The sequence below is a fragment of the Engystomops pustulosus genome, chromosome 9, assembly GCF_040894005.1.
Source record: "Engystomops pustulosus chromosome 9, aEngPut4.maternal, whole genome shotgun sequence".
In the NCBI taxonomy this organism is placed as follows: domain Eukaryota; kingdom Metazoa; phylum Chordata; class Amphibia; order Anura; family Leptodactylidae; genus Engystomops; species Engystomops pustulosus.
This window is the reverse complement of record NC_092419.1, coordinates 107,295,532-107,321,511: the sequence shown is the minus strand read 5'-3', so window position 1 is coordinate 107,321,511 and position 25,980 is coordinate 107,295,532. Positions and strand designations below refer to the sequence as shown.

Sequence of the window (25,980 nt, the reverse complement as noted above, 5' to 3'; positions counted from 1 at the left end):
AGCGTCTGAAAGTCAGAATATTTCTAGTTGCCCATCGCAACCAATCACATCTCAGCTTTCATTTTACCAGTGCTCATGAATATTTTAAAGGGGAGCTGTGATTGGTTGGTTTCCAGATGTGCACGCCAAAAAATAGTCGCAAATGTTGTCGCAATGGCCGTAAAAAAAGTCGCAATTCTTTGGTTAACCTCCAGTCCAGAACAGGTTTAGGCGAGGGGGGGGAGGGGCTTAAACATTTGAGCCTTTTGTGTGACTTATAGGCTTCATTTATCAACCACAAAACCTTAAAAAAAATCCCAAAAACTAAAAAACACATTTCCAGACATAAAGGGGTTGTCCACCCTTCACGTTACAACGTTTTGCGTTCATCCCCACCTTCAAAAATCTAGACCGTTTTCATTTTTCATATGTGAGAGCTTATTTTCTGCGTAAAAAATTTTTGCTTCTCATGCCCAGTACTGAGAAGCTGGAAAAAATTCCAAATGTGGTGAAATTGGAGAAAAAACGCATTTGCATCAATTTTTTTTTGTGGGGTCAGTTTTTACAATTTTCACTCTGCGCTCCAAATCATGCCTACTTTGGTTTGGTACGATTCCGGTGATACCAAATATCAGTAGGTTTTATTGTGTTTTAATACATTTTCAAAAAAAAAAAAAAAAACTAGTTTCGCCATCTTCTGACGCTAATAACTTTTTCATACTTTGTGTATGGGGCTGTGTAAGCGTACATTCACACGGACGTATACCCGCGACGCTCACCCCTCCCCTCTCCATAGAAAACAGCACCGCACAGGCGGGGAAAGATGGAGAAAGATAGACGCTCTATCTTTTCCCCATGTACCACCACCGCAGTATCACACATAGGATGGGATTAGATACACAGCTCAGCAAGCAGTATCACACATAGGATGGGATTAGATACACAGCTCAGCAAGCAGTATCACACATAGGATGGGATTAGATACACAGCTCAGCAGTCACTATCACACATGTAGGATTAGATACACAGCTCAGCAGACAGAATCACACATGAAAGGATTAGATACACAGCTCAGCAGACAGTATCACACAGGATAGGATTAGATACACAGCTCAGCAGACAGTATCACACAGGATAGGATTAGATACACAGCTCAGCAGTCAGTATCACACAGGATAGGATTATATACACAGCTCAGCAGACAGTATCACACAGGATAGGATTAGATACACAGCTCAGCAGACAGAATCACACATGATGGGATTAGATACACAGCTCAGCAGTCAGTATCACACAGGATAGGATTAGATACACAGCTCAGCAGTCAGTATCACACAGGATAGGATTAGATACACAGCTCAGCAGTCAGTATCACACAGGATAGGATTAGATACACAGCTCAGCAGACAGTATCACACAGGATAGGATTAGATACACAGCTCAGCAGTCAGTATCACACAGGACAGGATTAGATACACAGCTCAGCAGTCAGTATCACACAGGATAGGATTAGATACACAGCTCAGCAGTCAGTATCACACATGTAGGATTAGATACACAGCTCAGCAGACAGTATCACACAGGACAGGATTAGATACACAGCTCAGCAGGCAGTATCACACAGGACAGGATTAGATACACAGCTCAGCAGGCAGTATCACACAGGATAGGATTAGATACACAGCTCAGCAGACAGTATAACACAGGACAGGATTAGATACACAGCTCAGCAGTCAGTATCACACAGGATAGGATTAGATACACAGCTCAGCAGACAGTATCACACAGGATAGGATTAGATACACAGCTCAGCAGACAGTATAACACAGGACAGGATTAGATACACAGCTCAGCAGTCAGTATCACACAGGATAGGATTAGATACACAGCTCAGCAGACAGTATCACACAGGACAGGATTAGATACACAGCTCAGCAGACAGTATCACACAGGATAGGATTAGATACACAGCTCAGCAGTCAGTATCACACAGGATGGGATTAGATACACAGCTCAGCAGTCAGTATCACACAGGATAGGATTAGATACACAGCTCAGCAGGCAGTATCACACAGGATAGGATTAGATACACAGCTCAGCAGTCAGTATCACACACGATAGGATTAGATACACAGCTCAGCAGACAGTATAACACAGGACAGGATTAGATACACAGCTCAGCAGTCAGTATCACACAGGATGGGATTAGATACACAGCTCAGCAGTCAGTATCACACAGGATAGGATTAGATACACAGCTCAGCAGGCAGTATCACACAGGATAGGATTAGATACACAGCTCAGCAGACAGTATAACACAGGACAGGATTAGATACACAGCTCAGCAGTCAGTATCACACAGGATAGGATTAGATACACAGCTCAGCAGACAGTATCACACAGGATAGGATTAGATACACAGCTCAGCAGACAGTATAACACAGGACAGGATTAGATACACAGCTCAGCAGTCAGTATCGCACAGGATAGGATTATATACACTTCTGCATTATTTGAATCGTCCTCCGTGATGACGTCGGTTGCCGCCCACTTCCTCTTGGTGTGTCAGTCTGTTGCTGGTGTTGGTGTCGGATCTCCGGTGAGTTCTCCGTGCTCCATGTTCTATATGTTATTTGTGTCGGTCTGGTGGGTTTAGGCCGCGGAGCCTCGGGCTGTAGTGCGGTGCTTTCCGGGCAGCTGAGGTGACGGGCGGCTGCGGGCAGGGGTTCGGGCCCCTCTGTGCTGTGTCTGCTTTCTGTGTATCTTCCCTATAGCCATAACCTCACACACTGGTAAGAACTACAGCTCCCATCATGCCCTCATTGCGTTATTTAATTTGTGTGTTTTCTTTCAATGCAGTCACTGCAACTCCCATCAAGTCGTGTTACACGGTATATGGATAAGCAGAAGTGTAAACCAAGAGAGGGAAGTAGTTATGTGTGGGCTGGGGAGATGCTGGGGTTGTAGTCCTGTAGTATACTATAACGATCAGCTCTCAGTGCTCGTATATATGAATTTTCATTTGGGGATATGTTGAGGGTTGTAGTTTGTCCCCAGTGATGATTGTGTGTTGGTTAGTTGTCAGGACATGCTGGGAGTTGTAGTCCTGCAGTAGACTGTAGCAGTTCCAGTCATCTATCAGCTCCTGAGGGGTTGTTGTACATATGGATGACATGTTGGGGGTTGTACTTTTTTGATACTATAACCTACCACGACCTACAACAATTAACTATAACATCACATGGGGGTTGTAGTCCGTTATCAGCAGTGCACAAATCACTCTCTCTTTGCCCTCTTGGACCCACATGTTAACACATGATGTAAATGGGAGTAATGGAAGGAGATTTTGGGGGCATCTGTAGAGGTTATATGGTAGCGAGGTCTGTAATGTCACTTGTGGTGTCCCTGGGGAAGGTTATATAGTAGCGAGGTCTGTATGTAACGTATCACTTAACAAAAGCAAAGAAGTATAAACCAATCAGCAGCTGCCACACTGCAGTCCTCTCTTTTTCCCTCCTTTCTTTCCTACCTTTAAACTTTTATTACTTTTTACAAAGCAGATGCTATGTCCATATAATGCAGCATATAGGTAAACGAGACAATGAAAGCCTACAGTAGTGTGATAAATCTGATGACCCTATATCCACGACCCTTGGACCCTGTGAAGGGGTAAGAGAGCAGATGTTTGGTGTATGAAGTCTCCTCGCCCAGTATTCTATTACTATCAGGGACGTGTAGTTTGCCTAATGCGGCTTCAGTTGTCCTGTGGCAGAGTGTTGGTAGCTGACCACGCAGTGCGCCAGCATCAGCTACGTGATTTCTGGCAGGGACAAGTAGGTTACAATAGTTTGTTCTTCCCATTTATTGTGCAGTGAGGTTTTTGGTTCCTCTTCTGTCGGTATGTTTCGGTAAAGCAGAACGATGATTAGGACAGGGAACACAGACAGGGTAGTTGTATCATCTCAGTCCCCCATGTCGAAGGCTTGAAACAACATGGAGAGAGGGGTCAATGGAGCAACCTCCTTACTAGAAGGAAGTCTGTTCAGAGCCGTATGTTTCCACATGCCCTAAGTCAGTGGTTGGTTTCCCACTTTTGGGCATTTGGTTATTTCCCCATCCTTCCTTCTCTATAAGATCGACTGAATTTCCAGGATCCGCACTCTGACCCCATCACCTTCACCGTGTTACATGCTGGTCGAGCCTGTGTCCTGCTGCTCCATTCATTCTTCCTGAGAGCTGAGATACGTATTATAGGGACCAGGGCACATTCCCTACTTGTCAATTCAGTTCTTGTGATCTATTGGCATCAGACTTCCAGGAAGGTAAGCTTTGAACATATGACAACCCCTTAAAACTTTCTAAGAATTGCAGCTCATGCTGTACCCCCCCCCCCCCCCCCGTCCCTGGGGGTATAGTAGGACAGATGTCGCAGCTATCTGGTTTGTCTGGTGCTTTCCGCCTGAGCTGTGTGAAAGTCCCTTGTACTACAGTAGCAGGTTTGATGTTACATATTATTGACTGGAATAGGGGTCCAGTAAATTTACAGTCTCAAGGACCATTTCGTGACACCCCCCGAATCAATCATGAGGACGGCGTAATCATCTGCTCGTCATTGCCTAAAGCTGGCGAAATTTTGTGCTAAGTGACAATATGTAGACTTGTAACAACAATCTTACTTCAGCAAGTTTCCCATGCCAGTTGTTATTCTGGCGCAGGTCATACCCTCTGAGGATGTGTGGGTTTTTTACATTCCCATGAGACTGAAGAGCTATGCAGTTTCCATGTGAAAACCACTATTTTATAGGGGAAGCAAAAAGCCAATACTGATGCTGTTTACTGCGTTTAAGTCGCCAGTGTCCGACCTGGGGAGGGATGCAACGTTTGGTACCCGCACCGTTAGGGTAGAGACCGCAGGACTTTTATATGTTCTTGCTGGAGTCATTCATCTGCATGTGGAGGTCCCTGATGTGTCAGTATCATTCGGGCTATCCCTGACGTGGGTCCTGAATTTGCAGTAGAGAGATCTGTGGTCCTGGCCGACCCCATCAGGCCCGGATCTTTATATCTTCTCTCCTCCCGCATGTGCCAGAGACCTCTAGCCATTAGTCTTTACTCTTTAGTCAGGATCAGGGGTAGTGGATCCTCTGGACCACCGCGGATGATGATGTAAGTCGACACCTGGGTCGGGAGTCTAAGTGGCACCCGGTTTCCATCAGAGCCTGCCACGGAAAAACAAAATCGAGGTCAGAACGGGAAATCACTATAAACGCACCGGACATTGGAACAAGCTTTTTAAATGGCAACGAGGCACACAGCTCCGGCAGGGAAGACAGGAAGGGGCTGAGAACTTATCAGAATTGGCGTCCTGGCCCTTTAAATGTCTGGAAGCCGGCGCTTGCGCGCCCTAGGACACGGCCTGGACTGACGGAGCCAACGTTGGAACGAGGAGAGGTAAGCACCGTACGTGGGGGTCCGGGGACACATATAGGAGCACAGGGTTACTTGCGACGTGGGTCGCAGGAGCACCCGTGACACTTTCCCTGGTCCCCCACTACAAGCATCTCCAAACACAAAAGTATTAGGAGACTGTAACGTTACTCAGGGTTTCCTCTCCTGTCTGTACACTCCCTACTCGCTCTCAAATGGTTGGAAACTTTGAGCCGGAGTCAGAAAGGGAACCTATACGCAAGTGCCGATGCTTTCATGTTTCCATGCCTTTTTCTGTATGTTCTTGCTTCCTGTAGCAGTACGATATCAGACATTGGAGCACATTTACTTACCCGGTCCAGTCGTGATTCGGGTTCTGCCGGGATTCACTAAGGTCCGTGCGCCGATATTCACCAGGTGTCGCTGCTGCGCCGAGGTCCGCCGAAGTTCACCTGCTTTTTTCTGGTGTATGTGAGTGCTTGATCTTGCGACACAAATGGCTTTTTAAATTCTGCGGTTTTTCCGAATCCTTCAGGTTGTCCGGTGGCCACGCCCCCCCATTTCTGTCGCGCGAAAGTCAGCGCGATTGCGCCAGAAATCGATCGCGTGCGCCACAATCCCGTGAAATACAGCGCAAAGCGGAAATATTCTGGATTCGCGGCTGTGGACCCTTAGTAAATGTGCCCCATTGTCTATTATACTTACTTGGTGTGTGTGTATATATATATATATATCACTGTAAATGTATGATCCCATACATCCTTACATTTGAAAAACCCAATAAATAAAGATTAGTAAAGTAAAGAAAGATCTGTGGTCCTGGAAGTTGGAATAGTTTGGTACCCATCAGTCACACTGTATGATTTGGCAGCATTATACCTACATGCAGTAACTCTCTGTGTCTGCAGTAATGCAGTGCCCCTGGCCACCCTAGTGCCCCCTGTGATGGGGTATGTGCAATCTGAATAGCGAGCATGGTTCATGGCTTTATAATCTATGCAGCTGTTAGATACAGTTTGCTGATAAAGAAGAACCTCGCCTAGTTCTGTCTAATGCACTCACTGCATTAGACATAACTATTGCGCGCCCACCCTGTATATGCCCAATAACCCCGTTGTCCCCCTCCGGACCCTCATACATGTTACGTTGTTGGTTGCTCCCTCCTACATGAATCTAATGTACATCTTTACCCCTGTACACACTGACTACTCCCCATGTGATTATAAATGGTTTAAGCTGTTTGGGGTGGGGTGTACTGTATATATACACAGGGCTGTCATGGGGAGTAGCTGGGGTGTAATGCGTCATGTCAATGCATTGCTTCTAGGGGAGTTACACCTTCACGCACACCCGGGGATACACATATTGGTGTGTGTCTATAGGACCCTCAGCTCAATGCAGTCAGGTCTATGTCCTCTGGGGTCTCCAGGCTGCATGGTGTGCCTATAGGACCCTCAGCTCAGTGCAGTCAGGTCTATGTCCTCTGGGGTCTCCAGGCTGCATGGTGGAGATATTTCATGTTGTTGTGTTAGAAATTACTTCCCTCCGGATTAAACTGATTGGTGGAGAAGTGTCCATGTAACAGAACCCTATAATTACTAGTAACCCCCCCCCCCCCCCCCCGTGTGATGTCATTCAGTCTCCTTCTGTGGGTGAATAATAATGAAACAAGTGATTACCCTCCCAAGGTCCACTGGACTGTATAGAAGGGACTTTGGTAGTGACTAATCCCCATGACCGCCCTGTGTATATATACAGTATGGCACATTGGGTGCCATATATCCGGGATGAAGGACATTAGTCCCAGGGGAAGGGCCGGGACTCCTAGTATCATGGATAACTGATGCTGGGATCCCCGGCATGTGGTGTGTGACATGTGACCTGACACATGATGAATGGAGAAGTTTGTCCTCGGTGACCGCGTTGTCATGTGTTTACACCCCGGGGCGAGCGCATGTGATGGGTGACTTGTGATTCATGTGTTATAGAGGGCAGGACGATAACATGGGACTCATACTCACCTGACCTCTGCTCCTAGAAATTACCATCCTTCTCACAGCTGGCAGTTTGTTACAGTTGTATCCAGTTCTTAGCCGTGTTACATTGTATCAGTCTGGACTGAAGGTTGTAGACTGGATACAATCTGTAACAGACCCTCAGCTGTGAGACGTATGATACTTTTCCGATATTCGGGATAATGTTATTGAATGTATATTTTCCTCGTAGGTTCTTGGCTGCTATAAAGGAATGTGACACTGGTGTTCGGGGAGTCGCTGGCGGATACATGTATCACATGGAGCTGATCACATGGATGGATTATACGCACCATATGTTACAATCTGTGGACACAAGGATTGCGGACACAAGTTCTCTATTCACAAGTCACATAGACAATAGACCTGGTGTTCCAAGAAGAAACTGACAGGTAATTAAAGGCAATGTTAAAGGGATTTATGGGTTGGTCATGTATAGATGGATCAGCGTGGTATATGGCACCCCAGCCAATCAGTAATGTTTATTGACCACTGGTGCATCACATCTGTTACACGGCCACAGGACTGAGCTGCAATACCACTCATAACCACTATACAGTGTGCAGCGCTATGCTTTGGTAAGAGATGAGGGAACCCAACGGTCAGCTGTGTATCGTGCGCAGATTGTCATACCCTCTCAAAGGGAAATTGTTCAAAAGGGAAATTATGGAGTACCCCTTTAAGATTGATGTATAAAGTGAGTGGAGGATGTCACCATTGACATAATCATGTTGATACCTTCCAATAGGATGAAACTTGCTTATTACCTATCCACACTATAGGGGGTATGTTTCAGATCACGGGGGGTCCCCACCATTGGGTTCTCCAGTGATTGGAAGACAGAGGGACCACAGACGTAACCCATCACAAGGGTGGGCATATCCATGTCTGATCTGCAGGGCTCTGACCACTGTGACCTTTTTGGAATTGAATTGGGGTGAATTGCATTCGGTTTATGCTGTGTCATATCCATCCTCCTCATAATCTACAATAATGATATACAGGCGGTCCCATAGTTACAGACCTACCCCTCTGACCTCTGGTGAAGCTTTCTTAATGCTTTGCTATAGTCCCAGGCTGCAATGATCAGCTGTACTCGCAACTTTCTAGTATAATACGTGGAACCTCAACAAACCAATAGGGGCTAAGATGCATGAGGGCAATGTAGAGTTTTCTTAATGGGATACCCATAATATGATATACACAGCCTTCCATGGTTGCACAAGGTGAAGAATCCCAGCAATGTGAAAGGGGATTTCCTATCTGTGCAATCAGAGGTCATGAGTGAAGTCATTGCATTCCCATGTGGTGAGTATTGGTCATTTAGATGAGGGGACTGCACCCCTGTAATCAGCAGGAGGAAGCCAGACACTGCAGCAGCCCAGATCAGAGATAACTTTGTAACCTCTTTAATGCCATGGACAATGATGACCGTGACATCTGACTTCTAAGTTTGGAAACCTCCATAATTTTGTCTTGGGGCGGTTGCTGAGGAGCTGAGTGGTCTCTGGGTCACCATATACACATGACAGCGTGGGGGGTGCTGGACCTGCTGCTCCATTCAGAGAACCTCTTATCATTTCTGGGGGGCTCCAGTGGTCGGACCTCCATCAGTCAGTATGTTATACTCTTCTATTTGGCTCGAGGAGGGCATTGAAACTTTGGCCAACTCCTTTAAGGCCAAAACAAAGATTTAAAGGGATTTTCCATCAGAGGTTTTTATATTGATGACTGATCTGTACTGGATGACCTGGAGCTGAAGTGCAGGAACGCAGCCAACCGCTACACAGGGAACCGGAGGTCTGGTTGTTTGGCTCCACTGATATAACAATGGGATAAATCATCAGAATCTGAATGCTGGAAGAAAAACCTTTGAGGGTCAGATATATTCTAGTCTCTTATATATTCTAGTCTCTTATATGACATTACTATAGGATATAATAAGAGTCGGGGGGGGGGGGGGGGGTCTATTCTGGTAAAAGTCATCAGGTAGGAGAATTATCTGCCTGCAGTTGGGCAGTTCCAGGACTTCCCTCGTGTTGGCAGGACACATTGTTCTAGATACATAACATGACCCCCCTCCGTCTTCAGTGTATAATATACAATGGGGAGGACAGGTAGAGGCAGGTTCTTGTTGGTTTTACTATGCACCATGTAGGGGGTGAAGCTGCGCCTCATCCAGAGAGATTGTGACTTGCTGCTACATGAGCCGCACAATGGCTGACAAATTCTGGAAAACCGTAGAAGATTTAGATTTCCATTAACTATGGGATCTTATATTCTGGATTATCAAACATTCTGGACAGAGGAGGATTGAACAGTTGGAGCTGCTGGGACTCGCTGCCCCCCTCCACTTTCCATAGACTTCTTGTAAGTTTCTGCCAATCTTGCTAGCAAAATGGAATTGGGCAGGGAGTCCTGGGCGCCCATGGCGCTGCTTCCAGAGCCCAATGCTGACCCCTAGAGGAGGAGCGGGTCTCATTGTGTGGATCATCCCAGTGAGATCTGTCCAGGAAGGAACATTCCCACAACATGTATTCTCAGTAATCAACCGGCTGATAACAGAGAGCAATAATCAGCAAGATGCTGGAACTGTACTTGTGTTTGGTGCAGGCTTTCCTGGCAGTGTGGCCGGTTTGACATTGTTTTGCATACACTTTGCTTGCCTCATGTGCTGACTCTCCTTTCCCCATCGTCTCAAGGATTTGCATACAGGATGATAATTCTTCTGGGAAGGAGGTTATTTTTAAGATCTCTGCTTGCTGTGAGGATATGAATATGAGCTGCTTGTATTCTGGTGACCTCCAGTAATTGCCTGTGATCTGGAGGGGGAGGGGGGGGGGGGGGACCTGGCTGTAAGTGTGCAGTTTCCCTGCAGCGCCTCCACAGGTGGAAATGGGCATTACATAGAGCCCAGTGATGTGAGTGGACTGTCTGTACAGGGGAGCACAGGGTCGGTGGGATAGATGAGCGTAGGACCTGACTGCGGGGACCCCCAGTGTAGCCCATCTAGCCTGGATCAGTACTGTCTATCTCTATGTACCAGCAGCTTTCTATGTAGTGTCTGCACTCGTGTGATGTCTGGGTACATGGGTGGGGCGCCAGTGATCACCCCACTATCCATTATCATTACTCTGCATCTTGTGGACCAGTGAGACTTTCACATAGGAAGCTGCTGATATATATATATATATATATATATATATATATATATATATATATATATATATATATATATATAAAATTATAGTTTCTGCAACACCTGATGAGTCAGCGCATGTCAGGATTTCAGCCGCGTTCTCATGGAAGGCGCAGACTGGGACCCTGAATATTAAGAAATGACCCATCAATGTCAGGTGGTCCGACACCCACCACCCCTGACAGTCCGGGTGCCTTACCCTCCTCCTGCGGCCTGGTGTATGGGTGATGGGTGGAGCGCTGGGACGTGTGGTGCATGCGCTGGACCTTCCCTCCTTACATGACCTTTACATGAGTTTTGAGGCTCTTTAGTTTTAAAAACTTGAGATTTCAGTTTTTTTCCCCAATTCTTCAGCCTGATAAATGTAGAAGATATAAAGTGTTTCCATAGATTGGGTGGATTCTCTTGTAGTATTGCACAGTGTACAGCACAATGGAGCCCCTGTATTATTAGGTTTCGTTTCACGTGTCGGGTTGTTACTTTCTCTTCTGTGACGGTTTCTCTTTCTCTCCCTAGTGTGGACCTGGAACACTCAGGAATCTCCTCTCTGTGAGTAAGTGACACTTCTATACGCTCATCACTGTATATGTTCTGTATACCTTCACCCCCTGTGATGGGGGGGGGGGGTCCTGGATGGGTGGGGGGTCTCACACTATTCTCTGATGTCCCCGTACACTACAGAGGTGGTTACTAGAGGGAATCGCTGGGGTGCCAAGAGTTCAGCTCCCACAAATAATTATATGAATTCTTATATCCTACAGATATACAATAGACACATTGCAATTCATTATCTTAAATGAATACAAACAGATACAAGTGTGTATTGTAGGGTCTGTTTATTCTCCCGGGAAACAGAAATATCAGACGTGCTTTCCCTCTGCTGTCCTGCAGCGCTGCAGTGTAAAGCATGGCCATAGAGAAGGCATTGTTCAGACTGGAGAAAGGTCCCATTAGGGTCTAGGATATAAGGACTTGCCCTGTATCACCCCAGCACTTGCCATTTGATTCCTCCCCCCCCCCGTTCCTCCTATAAAATTCAATAAGAGGGAGGACACTGGATGTTGAGGCCACTAAAGTGTATTTGCAGATTTCCCAAAGTGTATCCTGCAGAATCCACTAACCTGAGCTCCCGTACTCCGTACATTTAGTGGAGGTCTCAGGATAAATCACTTGTTCAGAATATGAAGGTATAAACAGCACCACACCTGTCCATACCTGGTATTACAACTTACAAAAATAATGGGATTGGGCTGCAATACCGAACACAACCAGACAACAGACGTGGCGCTATTTTGTGGGGGAAAATGTTCAATATTTAACCAATTCTGGAAGGCAATGGAGAAGTGATGGATTGATAGGAGTGTTTGTGCAATGCCTGGCGTCTCCTGGGTGGTCCGGTGCCGTGGGCTCTGTCCTGATGTGTGCGGGAAACGTCCTAAGGGTCAATGACTCCATAGCGTGTGACTATGTGCTCACGTGTGTCCTATATATATTCTATACATTCCTATTATAGGACCCAGTATTTATGGGCCTGCGGTGCTCACTCCCTTAGGTGGAGGGGGTGGGTCACATATTTTCTGTTGACATATTTGAGTTAATGGATAAAGAATGGGTTAAAGTTAAACTCCTCCAACAGGTCTCCCTCCTGCAGAGGTTCTCTATCCCAGCTGGGCTCCTATGTACTTCATGCTCCTGTGAGCTGCAGAGGTTGGGTTAAAGGGGATGAAGTGATGACATTGCTAGGATCAGGGGGTAACCTCAGGTTCCCCCGTTGTACTTAGTGTAGAAGCTGAATCCAGAAGACCCCCCTTAGGGTGTACGTAAGTGGTTGTCATAGAGGCCATTGGGGTAGATGTGTCCTTGACGCTGCTGAGATTTTGTCATTAGCTTTGCTGCTGTATATGTTGACACTTAGGGGCACATTTACTTACCCGATCCCTGATTCGGACGGTCCAACGAAGATGAAGTCCGGTGCGACTCACGTAGAGTCGCCCAAGTTCCCGCATCCGTTTCCCCGCCAAGGTCCGCCAGAGTTCACCTTCTTCTTCCCGGTGCTTGTGAGTGCATTGTCACGCCCTCGATTTGTCATGTGCAAATCCAATTGTCTGCACCGATATCCCCTGTTAAATGCGGCGCAAAACGGAAATCGGCGAGAACCGCGGACCCTTAGTAAATGAGCCCCTTAGTGTTTAGTCTTGGATACGATGGGCCACATTTACTTACCCGGTCCATTCGCGTTCCAGCGGCGGCTTCTCCGACGAGCGTTTGGGTCTTCCGGCGATTCCTGAAGGTCCTGCGCCCGATGTCCGCCGAGTTGCGTCGGAGTTCACTGATCTCTTCCTGGTGCATGTAAGTATGGCCCGTATGACCAATTGTTTTTTTTTTTTTTTTTTTTTTAATGCGGCGGTTTTTCCGAATCCGTCGGGTTTTCGTTCGGTCACCAACACCCCGCGCCCCCCCCCCCCGTCCCCGTCGCGTGCATGCCAGCGCCGATGCGACACCAACCGATCGCGTGCGCCAAAAAAAACCCGGGGCAATTCAGGAAAAATCGTCGCAAATTGGAAATATTCGGGTAACACGTCGGGAAAACGCGATTCAGGCCCTTAGTAAATGACCCCCAATGTGATGTGTAGTGTAGCTTATAGCAGAGAATTTGCAACTATTTTTCAAGGTTGCACAACATTTTTGGTCTGGAGGCTGCTTTTTTTATAGTATTCAACTCTGAGGGGGTTGTAGTTATAATGCACAGTGCAAAATGCCACCCCAGAGGCTTTGTATACCCCAATGCAGCACCCAATACCACCCCAGAGGCTTTGTATACCCCAATGCAGCACCCAATGCCACCCCAGAGGGGATTTATACCCCAGTGCAGCACCCAATACCACCCCCAAAGCTGTGTATACCCCAGTGCAGCACCCAATACCACCCCCAAAGCTGTGTATACCCCAGTGCAGCACCCAATACCACCCCCAAAGCTGTGTATACCCCAGTGCAGCACCCAATACCACCCCCAAAGCTGTGTATACCCCGGTGCAGCACCCAATACCACCCCCAAAGCTGTGTATACCCCGGTGCAGCACCCAATACCACCCCCAAAGCTGTGTATACCCCGGTGCAGCACCCAATACCACCCCCAAAGCTGTGTATACCCCGGTGCAGCACCCAATACCACCCCCAAAGCTGTGTATACCCCAGTGCAGCACCCAATACCACCCCCAAAGCTGTGTATACCCCGGTGCAGCACCCAATACCACCCCCAAAGCTGTGTATACCCCGGTGCAGCACCCAATACCACCCCCAAAGCTGTGTATACCCCGGTGCAGCACCCAATACCACCCCCAAAGCTGTGTATACCCCGGTGCAGCACAAAATAGCAGCCCCAGTGCTGTGTATATCCCGGTGCAACAGAAAATAGCAGCCCCGAAGCAGTGTATACCCCCGGTGTGGCACCATATAACATGGTGATGCTTTATGTAGGTAAAACTTGGTGGCCAGTGACACAACCAGAATGAATTGGTCTTGTTAGTGTGGTACCTGGTGTCAGCCGGCTGCACCCAGCATTGTATTATTCCTGTTTGAGTATAAATAATATCCCGTCTCCTTCCTCTCACCAGTGCCCCTCGCACATGGCCTCTGCAGCCGTCTCCATTTCTTCTCCGCCTGGATCCTTAGACTCCAACCAGCCGGGATTCAACAAGGAAATCCTTGGGACCAAGCTAGAAGTCAAGTATCTCTGCTCCGACTGTAAGAACATCCTGCGGAGACCCTTCCAGGCCCAGTGCGGACATCGCTACTGCTCCTACTGCCTCAGGAAGCTGATCAGGTGAGCGGGCAGCTAGGGGTTAAGCCTCCACTCCCCTGGTTATTATACTGTATCATATTATTATAATATCCCCTATTTGTGTGTCTCAGCTCCGGTCCCCAGAAGTGTGCGGCCTGTATCCAGGAGGGAATATTCGAGGAGGGTGTCTCAATATTGGAAAACACCACAGTAAGTCACAGTGACCCATCATTACATCACTACTGACAATAGATGATGTCACAGCTTATCCCCTCCCCCTCCCTGTACAATGACCTCTATATAGATAACACTGACCCATCATTACATCACTACTGACAATAGATGATGTCACAGCTTATCTCCTCCCCCTCCCTGTACAATGACCTCTATATAGATAACACTGACCCATCATTACATCACTACTGACAATAGATGATGTCACAGCTTATCTCCTACCCCTCCCTGTACAATGACCTCTATATAGATAACACTGACCCATCATTACAACACTACTGACAATAGATGATGTCACAGCTTATCTCCTACCCCTCCCTGTACAATGACCTTTTTATAGATAACTGACCCATCATTACATCACTACTGACAATAGATGATGTCACAGCTTATCTCCTCCCCCTCCCTGTACAATGACCTCTATATAGATAACACTGGCCCATCATTACATCACTACTGACAATAGATGATGTCACAGCTTATCTCCTCCCCTCCCTGTACAATGACCTCTATATAGATAACACTGACCCATCACTACATCACCTCTGACAATAGATGATGTCACAGCTTATCCCCCCCTCCCTGTACAATGACCTCTATATAGATAACACTGAACCATCATTACATCACTACTGACAATAGATGATGTCACAGCTTATCCCCCCCTCCCTGTACAATGACCTCTATATAGATAACACTGACCCATCATTACATCACTACTGACAATAGATGTCACAGCTTATCTCCTCCCCCTCCCTATACAATGTCCTCTATATAGATAACACTGACCCATCATTACATCACTACTGACAATAGATGATGTCACAGCTTATCTCCTCCCCCTCCCTGTACAATGACCTCTATATAGATAACACTGACCCATCATTACATCACTACTGACAATAGATGATGTCACAGCTTATCTCCTACCCCTCCCTGTACAATGACCTCTATATAGATAACACTGACCCATCATTACAACACTACTGACAATAGATGATGTCACAGCTTATCTCCTACCCCTCCCTGTACAATGACCTTTTTATAGATAACTGACCCATCATTACATCACTACTGACAATAGATGATGTCACAGCTTATCTCCTCCCCCTCCCTGTACAATGACCTCTATATAGATAACACTGGCCCATCATTACATCACTACTGACAATAGATGATGTCACAGCTTATCTCCTCCCCTCCCTGTACAATGACCTCTATATAGATAACACTGACCCATCACTACATCACCTCTGACAATAGATGATGTCACAGCTTATCCCCCCCTCCCTGTACAATGACCTCTATATAGATAACACTGAACCATCATTACATCACTACTGACAATAGATGATGTCACAGCTTATCCCCCCCTCCCTGTACAATGACCTCTATATAGATAACACTGACCCATCATTACATCACTACTGACAATAGATGATGTCACAGCTTATCTCCTCCCCCTCCCTATACAATGTCCTCTATATAGATAACACTGACCCATCATTACATAACTACTGACAATAGATGATGTCACAGCTTATCTCCTCCCTCTCCTTGTACAATGTCCTCTATATAGATAACACTGACCCATCATTACATCACTACTGACAATAGATGATGTCACAGCTTATCTCCTCCCTCTCCCTGTACAATGACCTCTATATAGATAACACTGACCCATCATTACATCACTACTGACAATAGATGATGTCACAGCTTATCTCCTCCCCCTCCCTTTACAATGACCTCTATATAGATAACACTGACCCATCATTACATCACTACTGACAATAGATGATGTCAAAGCTCATCTCCTCCCCCTCCCTGTACAATGACCTCTATATAGATAACACTGACCCATCATTACATCACTACTGGCAATAGATGATGTCACAGCTTATCTCCTCCCCTCCCTGTACAATGACCTCTATATAGATAACACTGACCCATCACTACATCACCTCTGACAATAGATGATGTCACAGCTTATCCCCCCCTCCCTGTACAATGACCTCTATATAGATAACACTGAACCATCATTACATCACTACTGACAATAGATGATGTCACAGCTTATCCCCTCCCCCTCCCTGTACAATGACCTCTATATAGATAACACTGACCCATCATTACATCACTACTGACAATAGATGATGTCACAGCTTATCTCCTCCCCCTCCCTGTACAATGACCTCTATATAGATAACACTGACCCATCATTACATCACTACTGACAATAGATGATGTCACAGCTTATCTCCTACCCCTCCCTGTACAATGACCTCTATATAGATAACACTGACCCATCATTACAACACTACTGACAATAGATGATGTCACAGCTTATCTCCTACCCCTCCCTGTACAATGACCTTTTTATAGATAACTGACCCATCATTACATCACTACTGACAATAGATGATGTCACAGCTTATCTCCTCCCCCTCCCTGTACAATGACCTCTATATAGATAACACTGGCCCATCATTACATCACTACTGACAATAGATGATGTCACAGCTTATCTCCTCCCCTCCCTGTACAATGACCTCTATATAGATAACACTGACCCATCACTACATCACCTCTGACAATAGATGATGTCACAGCTTATCCCCCCCTCCCTGTACAATGACCTCTATATAGATAACACTGAACCATCATTACATCACTACTGACAATAGATGATGTCACAGCTTATCCCCCCCTCCCTGTACAATGACCTCTATATAGATAACACTGACCCATCATTACATCACTACTGACAATAGATGATGTCACAGCTTATCTCCTCCCCCTCCCTATACAATGTCCTCTATATAGATAACACTGACCCATCATTACATCACTACTGACAATAGATGATGTCACAGCTTATCTCCTCCCCCTCCCTGTACAATGACCTCTATATAGATAACACTGACCCATCATTACATCACTACTGACAATAGATGATGTCACAGCTTATCTCCTACCCCTCCCTGTACAATGACCTCTATATAGATAACACTGACCCATCATTACAACACTACTGACAATAGATGATGTCACAGCTTATCTCCTACCCCTCCCTGTACAATGACCTTTTTATAGATAACTGACCCATCATTACATCACTACTGACAATAGATGATGTCACAGCTTATCTCCTCCCCCTCCCTGTACAATGACCTCTATATAGATAACACTGGCCCATCATTACATCACTACTGACAATAGATGATGTCACAGCTTATCTCCTCCCCTCCCTGTACAATGACCTCTATATAGATAACACTGACCCATCACTACATCACCTCTGACAATAGATGATGTCACAGCTTATCCCCCCCTCCCTGTACAATGACCTCTATATAGATAACACTGAACCATCATTACATCACTACTGACAATAGATGATGTCACAGCTTATCCCCCCCTCCCTGTACAATGACCTCTATATAGATAACACTGACCCATCATTACATCACTACTGACAATAGATGATGTCACAGCTTATCTCCTCCCCCTCCCTATACAATGTCCTCTATATAGATAACACTGACCCATCATTACATCACTACTGACAATAGATGATGTCACAGCTTATCTCCTCCCTCTCCTTGTACAATGTCCTCTATATAGATAACACTGACCCATCATTACATCACTACTGACAATAGATGATGTCACAGCTTATCTCCTCCCTCTCCCTGTACAATGACCTCTATATAGATAACACTGACCCATCATTACATCACTACTGACAATAGATGATGTCACAGCTTATCTCCTCCCCCTCCCTGTACAATGACCTCTATATAGATAACACTGACCCATCATTACATCACTACTGACAATAGATGATGTCAAAGCTCATCTCCTCCCCCTCCCTGTACAATGACCTCTATATAGATAACACTGACCCATCATTACATCACTACTGGCAATAGATGATGTCACAGCTTATCTCCTCCCCTCCCTGTACAATGACCTCTATATAGATATCACTGACCCATCATTACATCACTACTGACAATAGATGTCACAGCTCATCTCCTCCCCCCTCCCTGTACAATGACCTCTATATAGATAACACTGACCCATCATTACATCACTACTGACAATAGATGATGTCACAGCTTATCTCCTCCCCCTCCCTGTACAATGACCTCTATATAGATAACGCTGATCCATCATTACATCACTACTGACAATAGATGTCACAGCTTATCCCCTCCCTGTACAATGACCTCTATATAGATAACACTGACCCATCATTACATCACTACTGACAATAGATGTCACAGCTTATCTCCTCCCCCCTCCCTGTACAATGTCCTCTATATAGATAACACTGACCCATCATTACATCACTACTGACAATAGATGATGTCACAGCTTATCTCCTCCCCCTCCCTATACAATTACCTCTATATAGATAACACTGACCCATCATTACATCACTACTGACAAAAGATGATGTCACAGCTTATCTCCTCCCCCTCCCTGTACAATGTCCTCTATATAGATAACACTGACCCATCATTACATCACTACTGACAATAGATGATGTCACAGCTTATCCCCTCCCCCCTCCTGTACAATGACCTCTATATAGATAACACTGACCCATCATTACATCACTACTGACAATAGATGATGTCACAGCTTATCTCCTCCCCCTCCCTGTACAATGACCTCTATATAGATAACACTGACCCATCATTACATCACTACTGACAATAGATGATGTCACAGCTTATCTCCTCCTCCTCCCTGTACAATGACCTCTATATACATAACACTGACCCATCATTACATCACTACTGACAATAGATGATGTCACAGCTTATCTCCTCCTCCTCCCTGTACAATGACCTCTATATACATAACACTGACCCATCATTACATCACTACTGACAATAGATGATGTCACAGCTTATCCCCTCCCCCCTCCCTGTACAATGACCTCTATATAGATAACACTGACCCATCATTACATCACTACTGACAATAGATGATGTCACAGCTTATCTCCTCCTCCTCCCTGTACAATGACCTCTATATAGATAATTGACCTATCATTACATCACTACTGACAATAGATGATGTCACAGCTTATCTCCTCCCCCTCCCTGTACAATGACCTCTATATAGATAACACTGACCCATCATTACATCACTACTGACAATAGATGATGTCACAGCTTATCTCCTCCCCCTCCCTGTACAATGACCTCTATATAGATAACACTGACCCATCATTACATCACTACTGACAATAGATGATGTCACAGCTTATCTCCTCCTCCTCCCTGTACAATGACCTCTATATACATAACACTGACCCATCATTACATCACTACTGACAATAGATGATGTCACAGCTTATCTCCTCCTCCTCCCTGTACAATGACCTCTATATACATAACACTGACCCATCATTACATCACTACTGACAATAGATGATGTCACAGCTTATCCCCTCCCCCCTCCCTGTACAATGACCTCTATATAGATAACACTGACCCATCATTACATCACTACTGACAATAGATGATGTCACAGCTTATCTCCTCCCCCTCCCTGTACAATAACCTCTATATAGATAACACTGACCCATCATTACATCACTACTGACAATAGATGATGTCACAGCTTATCTCCTCCCCCTCCCTGTACAATGACCTCTATATAGATAACACTGACCCATCATTACATCACTACTGGCAATAGATGATGTCACAGCTTATCTCCTCCCCCTCCCTGTACAATGACCTCTATATAGAAATCACTGACCCATCATTACATCACTACTGACAATAGATGATGTCACAGCTTATCTCCTCCCCCTCCCTGTACAATGACCTCTATATAGATAACACTGACCCATCATTACATCACTACTGACAATAGATGATGTCACAGCTCATCTCCTCCCCCTCCCTGTACAATGACCTCTATATAGATAACACTGACCCATCATTACATCACTACTGACAATAGATGATGTCACAGCTTATCTCCTCCCCCTCCCTGTACAATGACCTCTATATAGATAACACTGACCCATCATTACATCACTACTGACAATAGATGATGTCACAGCTTATCCCCTCCCCCCTCCTGTACAATGACCTCTATATAGATAACACTGACCCATCATTACATCACTACTGACAATAGATGATGTCACAGCTTATCTCCTCCTCCTCCCTGTACAATGACCTCTATATAGATAACACTGACCCATCATTACATCACTACTGACAATAGATGATGTCACAGCTTATCTCCTCCTCCTCCCTGTACAATGACCTCTATATACATAACACTGACCCATCATTACATCACTACTGACAATAGATGATGTCACAGCTTATCTCCTCCTCCTCCCTGTACAAAGACCTCTATATACATAACACTGACCCATCATTACATCACTACTGACAATAGATGATGTCACAGCTTATCTCCTCCCCCTCCCTGTACAATGACCTCTATATAGATAACACTGACCCATCATTACATCACTACTGACAATAGATGATGTCACAGCTTATCTCCTCCTCCTCCCTGTACAATGACCTCTATATAGATAACACTGAACCATCATTACATCACTACTGACAATAGATGATGTCACAGCTTATCTCCTCCTCCTCCCTGTACAATGACCTCTATATACATAACACTGACCCATCATTACATCACTACTGACAATAGATGATGTCACAGCTTATCCCCTCCCCCTCCCTGTACAATGACCTCTATATACATAACACTGACCCATCATTACATCACTACTGACAATAGATGATGTCACGGCTTATCTCCTCTTCCTCCCTGTACAATGACCTCTATATAGATAACACTGACCCATCATTACATCACTACTGACAATAGATGATGTCACGGCTTATCTCCTCCTCCTCCCTGTACAATGACCTCTATATAGATAACACTGACCCATCATTACATCACTACTGACAATAGATGATGTCACAGCTTATCTCCTCCCCCTCCCTGTACAATGACCTCTATATAGATAACACTGACCCATCACTACATCACCTCTGACAATAGATGATGTCACAGCTTATCCCCTCCTCCTCCCTGTACAATGACCTCTATATAGATAACACTGACCCATCATTACATCACTACTGGCAATAGATGATGTCACAGCTTATCTCCTCCCCTCCCTGTACAATGACCTCTATATAGATAACAAACAAAAGGATTTCAGATACCTGCGCCAAATATGGACATATATGCAAACTATTGATAAAGTGCTGGAGAAACGCAAAATAGATGTATACACTCTATCAATACTGTAGTTGTTTTATCATATTTCACTCTAACATAAATATGTTGCTCCACAGTAAAACTTAATATTGGTATGGTGGTTACCTGGTTCCTGCGGTTTTGCGATGTTTCTTCAGTAGAACAGTGGTCCGGTGTTCTGAATATACTTGCTAGGTTTCCAATCGTTCACTAGTGTCCAAGTTGTTTGGGACCTGTGGAGGAAAGCCCCGGCCGGTGGCTATACCTCTACACTAGGTTCCCGCAGTCTTCGTGTGGTGACGTCACCAGAAGCTACGGTAAGTCCGGAAGGACACAATCTCCTACGCGTTTCGGAGGATACTTCCTCCTTCGTCAGGGAATCTTGTTGCTCCGGATTGGACGTAGTTTTATAGCTCGGAACCAGGTTAGTGAACTTTGTATGATTGAATGCCATGGTAATGATTTGTGATACAATAGTGATATTATACTTTCCTAAAATGATTACTTAAAACTTGATCAAACTTTATTTTATGCCTTAAAATTAAATTTCATAAAAGAACATAAAAAATGTAAAAAATTAAATAAAGTCACTCAAAATTAAAATTGGGTGCATCCGTGTTACCATTAGATATCAATTTTAATTTTAATTTTGAGTGACTATTTAATTTTTTACATTTTTTATGTTCTTTTATGAAATTTAATTTTAAGGCATAAAATAAAGTTTGATCAAGTTTTAAGTAATCATTTTAGGAAAGTATAATATCACTATTGTATCACATATCATTACTATGGTATTCAATCATACAAAGTTCACTAACCTGGTTCCGAGCTATAAAACTACGTCCAATCCGGAGCAACAAGATTCCCTGACGAAGGAGGAAGTATCCTCCGAAACGCGTAGGAGATTGTGTCCTTCCGGACTTACCGTAGCTTCTGGTGACGTCACCACACGAAGACTGCGGGAACCTAGTGTAGAGGTATAGCCACCGGCCGGGGCTTTCCTCCACAGGTCCCAAACAACTTGGACACTAGTGAACGATTGGAAACCTAGCAAGTATATTCAGAACACCGGACCACTGTTCTACTGAAGAAACATCGCAAAACCGCAGGAACCAGGTAACCACCATACCAATATTAAGTTTTACTGTGGAGCAACATATTTATGTTAGAGTGAAATATGATAAAACAACTACAGTATTGATAGAGTGTATACATCTATTTTGCGTTTCTCCAGCACTTTATCAATAGTTTGCATATATGTCCATATTTGGCGCAGGTATCTGAAATCCTTTTGTTTGTATGTTTTTGTGGCTTTCTCCTGTTGTGAAAACCACTTGGTAGTTTGGGTGCAGGCCACCTTACTAAAGATACCAGCGACATTAACTTTACTCATTTAAAGTTTCTAACCTAGTGCGCCAATCCAAAAAATATATACGCTATCCATTTAACCCTTTGGCCTGTTTCTGGAACCGGCTGCACAGTTGAAACAAAATGAGCACCTTATGGGTAGACCGTAAGGAAAGAATCACTAATATCCAAAAGTTCTTTCGATTCCCTAATCAGAATAAAGAACCATATGACACATCTGAAAATAAAAGATTTTTGGATGCAGTAACAGCTGTAAAAACTTTGGAAAAATATTTAATACTAGAAATGAAAGCTCTTTGGGAAATTGCATCACTAGAAAAATATTTGGAGTTCGACACCATACCGAAAGGTCTAGTGGTATATAAAACCCTCTCTGGGGATATGGGAGATCCCAATATTCAGCACGAATGGAACGATATGTTCCATGACTTTTCTAAACAGGCAGTATATTTCATAATTAGCAAACGACGTAACCAAATGGGACAGATCAACAGACACATTTTAGATCTGTTTGAGATAATAAGACCATACAAAAATCATCCAGAAATATCTCATTTGGCATCTAACATTAAAGATCGTATTAAATTAAAAGAACAAGAAATTATAGAAAAAAAGAAACGGAAATTCTTGAGAGATTCTGTCCCACATATTGAAAGTCTGGAAAAGGAACAATTAGAACAATCAGAACCTCCAGAAATAACTTTAAACACCATTTCAGAAATATATAGCACCATAGACGATCTCAATTGCAACTCAGTAAACATGGAAGATCTAACCACACACAGCACTACTTCCTCAGTAACCATCGAACCTATGATCACCACAGAAGAGAGAACAACAAACCCGGTCCCACTAATTCCAAATATTATTATCAATCAAAGAAGAACTGTAACCTCTCAGCCGCAACAAAACGCTGAATCAATTATTACACCAACCCCTAACAGATATGAAGTATTAAGTAATGTAAGCATACTAGACACCAATGAAAAAATTGCAGAATCAATAGTAGAAAAACCAAACAGGGAAAAAATTGTTACAAGAAACACAGCGAACATTATCAACGGTAAAAAAACAGAGGATAAAATGGATGCAATTTTTAGCGGCAAAGATCATAATCCAATAAATGAATCCATAAAAATGAAAAAGCCAAAAAGAATTACCACAAACCAAAATTTTTTCGGGGGACAAAAAAGAAACACAAACGTGGGAAGCGGGCGGGGAAACTCGCCAAAAATAAAATAAGGACAAACGATATAAAAACACTCGATAACAAAGAAATGAATACAAATAAATTAGACACCGGACAAAAAATTTTCAATTTAAGTGATCATATATTAACGCAGGGAGAAATTAACTTACTCAAAAAAGGACTAAAATTCACACCCACAACAGGATTTGACAAATTCAATGCCTTTATAGGTATAAAAAAATTCATGCGAAATTTAGCCATCAAAAAATATTTTCTCAAAAAACCAATGCATACTACCAAACCTAACACTCCAGACCGGATAGTTCATACGACATTAAAACCACAATCCCACTTCAACCCTCAAAACGAATATTCGGAAGCATTCAAAGTCTTCCAACATATGGTCATTAATGACATCAGAAAAGTTAAAGACATCGGTATTAACAAATATAATAATAATTTGAATAACAAAGAAAGACAGGCCATCTTATCCATACAGAAAAATAATAACATTACTGTCCGACCAGCGGACAAAGGGGGCAGTATAGTGGTTCAAAATGCGGTGGGCTACCACCAAGAAGCTCTACGACTACTGGGAGACCAGCGAACATACTTAACCCCTTAAGGACCAGGCCCTTTTTCGTTTTTGCGTTTTTATTTTTCACTCCCCACCTTCAAAAATCTATAACTTTTTTATTTTTCCGTGTACAGAGCTACGTGATGGCTTATTTTCTGCGTAACAAATTGCACTTCGTAGTGATGGTATTAAATATTCCATGCCGTGTACTGGGAAGCGGGAAAAAAATTCTAAATGCAGTGAAAATGATGAAAAAACACATTTGCGCCATTTCTTGTGGGCTTGGTTTTTACAGCTTACACTGTGCGCCCCAAATGACAGGTCTATTTCATTCATTAGGTCAATACGATCACGGGGATACCAAATTTGTATAGGTTTTATAATGTTTTCATACATTTACAAAAATGAAAACCTCCTGTACAGAAAATAAATTCTTCATTTTGCCGTGTTCTTGCGCTAATAACTTTTTCATACTTCGGTGTATGGAGCTGTGAGTGGTGTCATTTTTTGCGACTTCTGATGACGTTTTCAATGCTTCTATTTTTAGGACTGTGCGACCTTTTGATCACTTTTTATAGAATTTTTTCTATTTTTCAAAATGGCAAAAAAATGCCATTTGCGACTTCGGGCGCTATTTTCCGCTACGGGGTTAAACGCAGTGAAAAACGGTTATTATATTTTGATAGATCGGGCATTTTCGGACGCGGCGATACCTAATGTGTTTATGATTTTTACGGTTTATTTATATTTATATCACTTCTAGGGAAAGGGGGGTGATTTGAATTTTTATGTTTTTTTAATATAATTTTTTTTTTTTTTACTTTTTTTTATTTATTTTTTTTACTATTTTTAAGACTCCCTAGGGTACTTTAACCCTAGGTTGTCTGATTGATCCTACCATATACTGCCATACTACAGTAT

The 25,980-nt window shown here is 44.0% G+C and overlaps 1 protein-coding gene across 4 annotated transcripts in view; it reads left to right on the top strand.

Moving 5' to 3' along the window:
- The first annotated feature begins 2,442 nt into the window (after nucleotides 1-2,442).
- TRAF2 (TNF receptor associated factor 2) overlaps nucleotides 2,443-25,980 on the top strand; it is a 53,231-nt gene continuing 29,693 nt past the window's right edge. Inside the window, exons 1-5 of one of the 4 annotated variants that reach the window (XM_072125410.1) lie at nucleotides 2,443-2,578; nucleotides 7,633-7,831; nucleotides 11,155-11,187; nucleotides 14,253-14,461; nucleotides 14,551-14,629. In XM_072125410.1, coding sequence (XP_071981511.1) covers nucleotides 14,265-14,461; nucleotides 14,551-14,629 — 276 coding nt within the window. In that variant the 5' untranslated portion in view covers nucleotides 2,443-2,578; nucleotides 7,633-7,831; nucleotides 11,155-11,187; nucleotides 14,253-14,264. Of the gene's footprint in view, nucleotides 2,579-2,635; nucleotides 2,772-3,944; nucleotides 4,302-7,632; nucleotides 7,832-11,154; nucleotides 11,192-14,252; nucleotides 14,462-14,550; nucleotides 14,630-25,980 lie in introns of those variants that run through there. The other 3 variants (XM_072125406.1, XM_072125407.1, XM_072125408.1) reach the window with 3 other exon arrangements.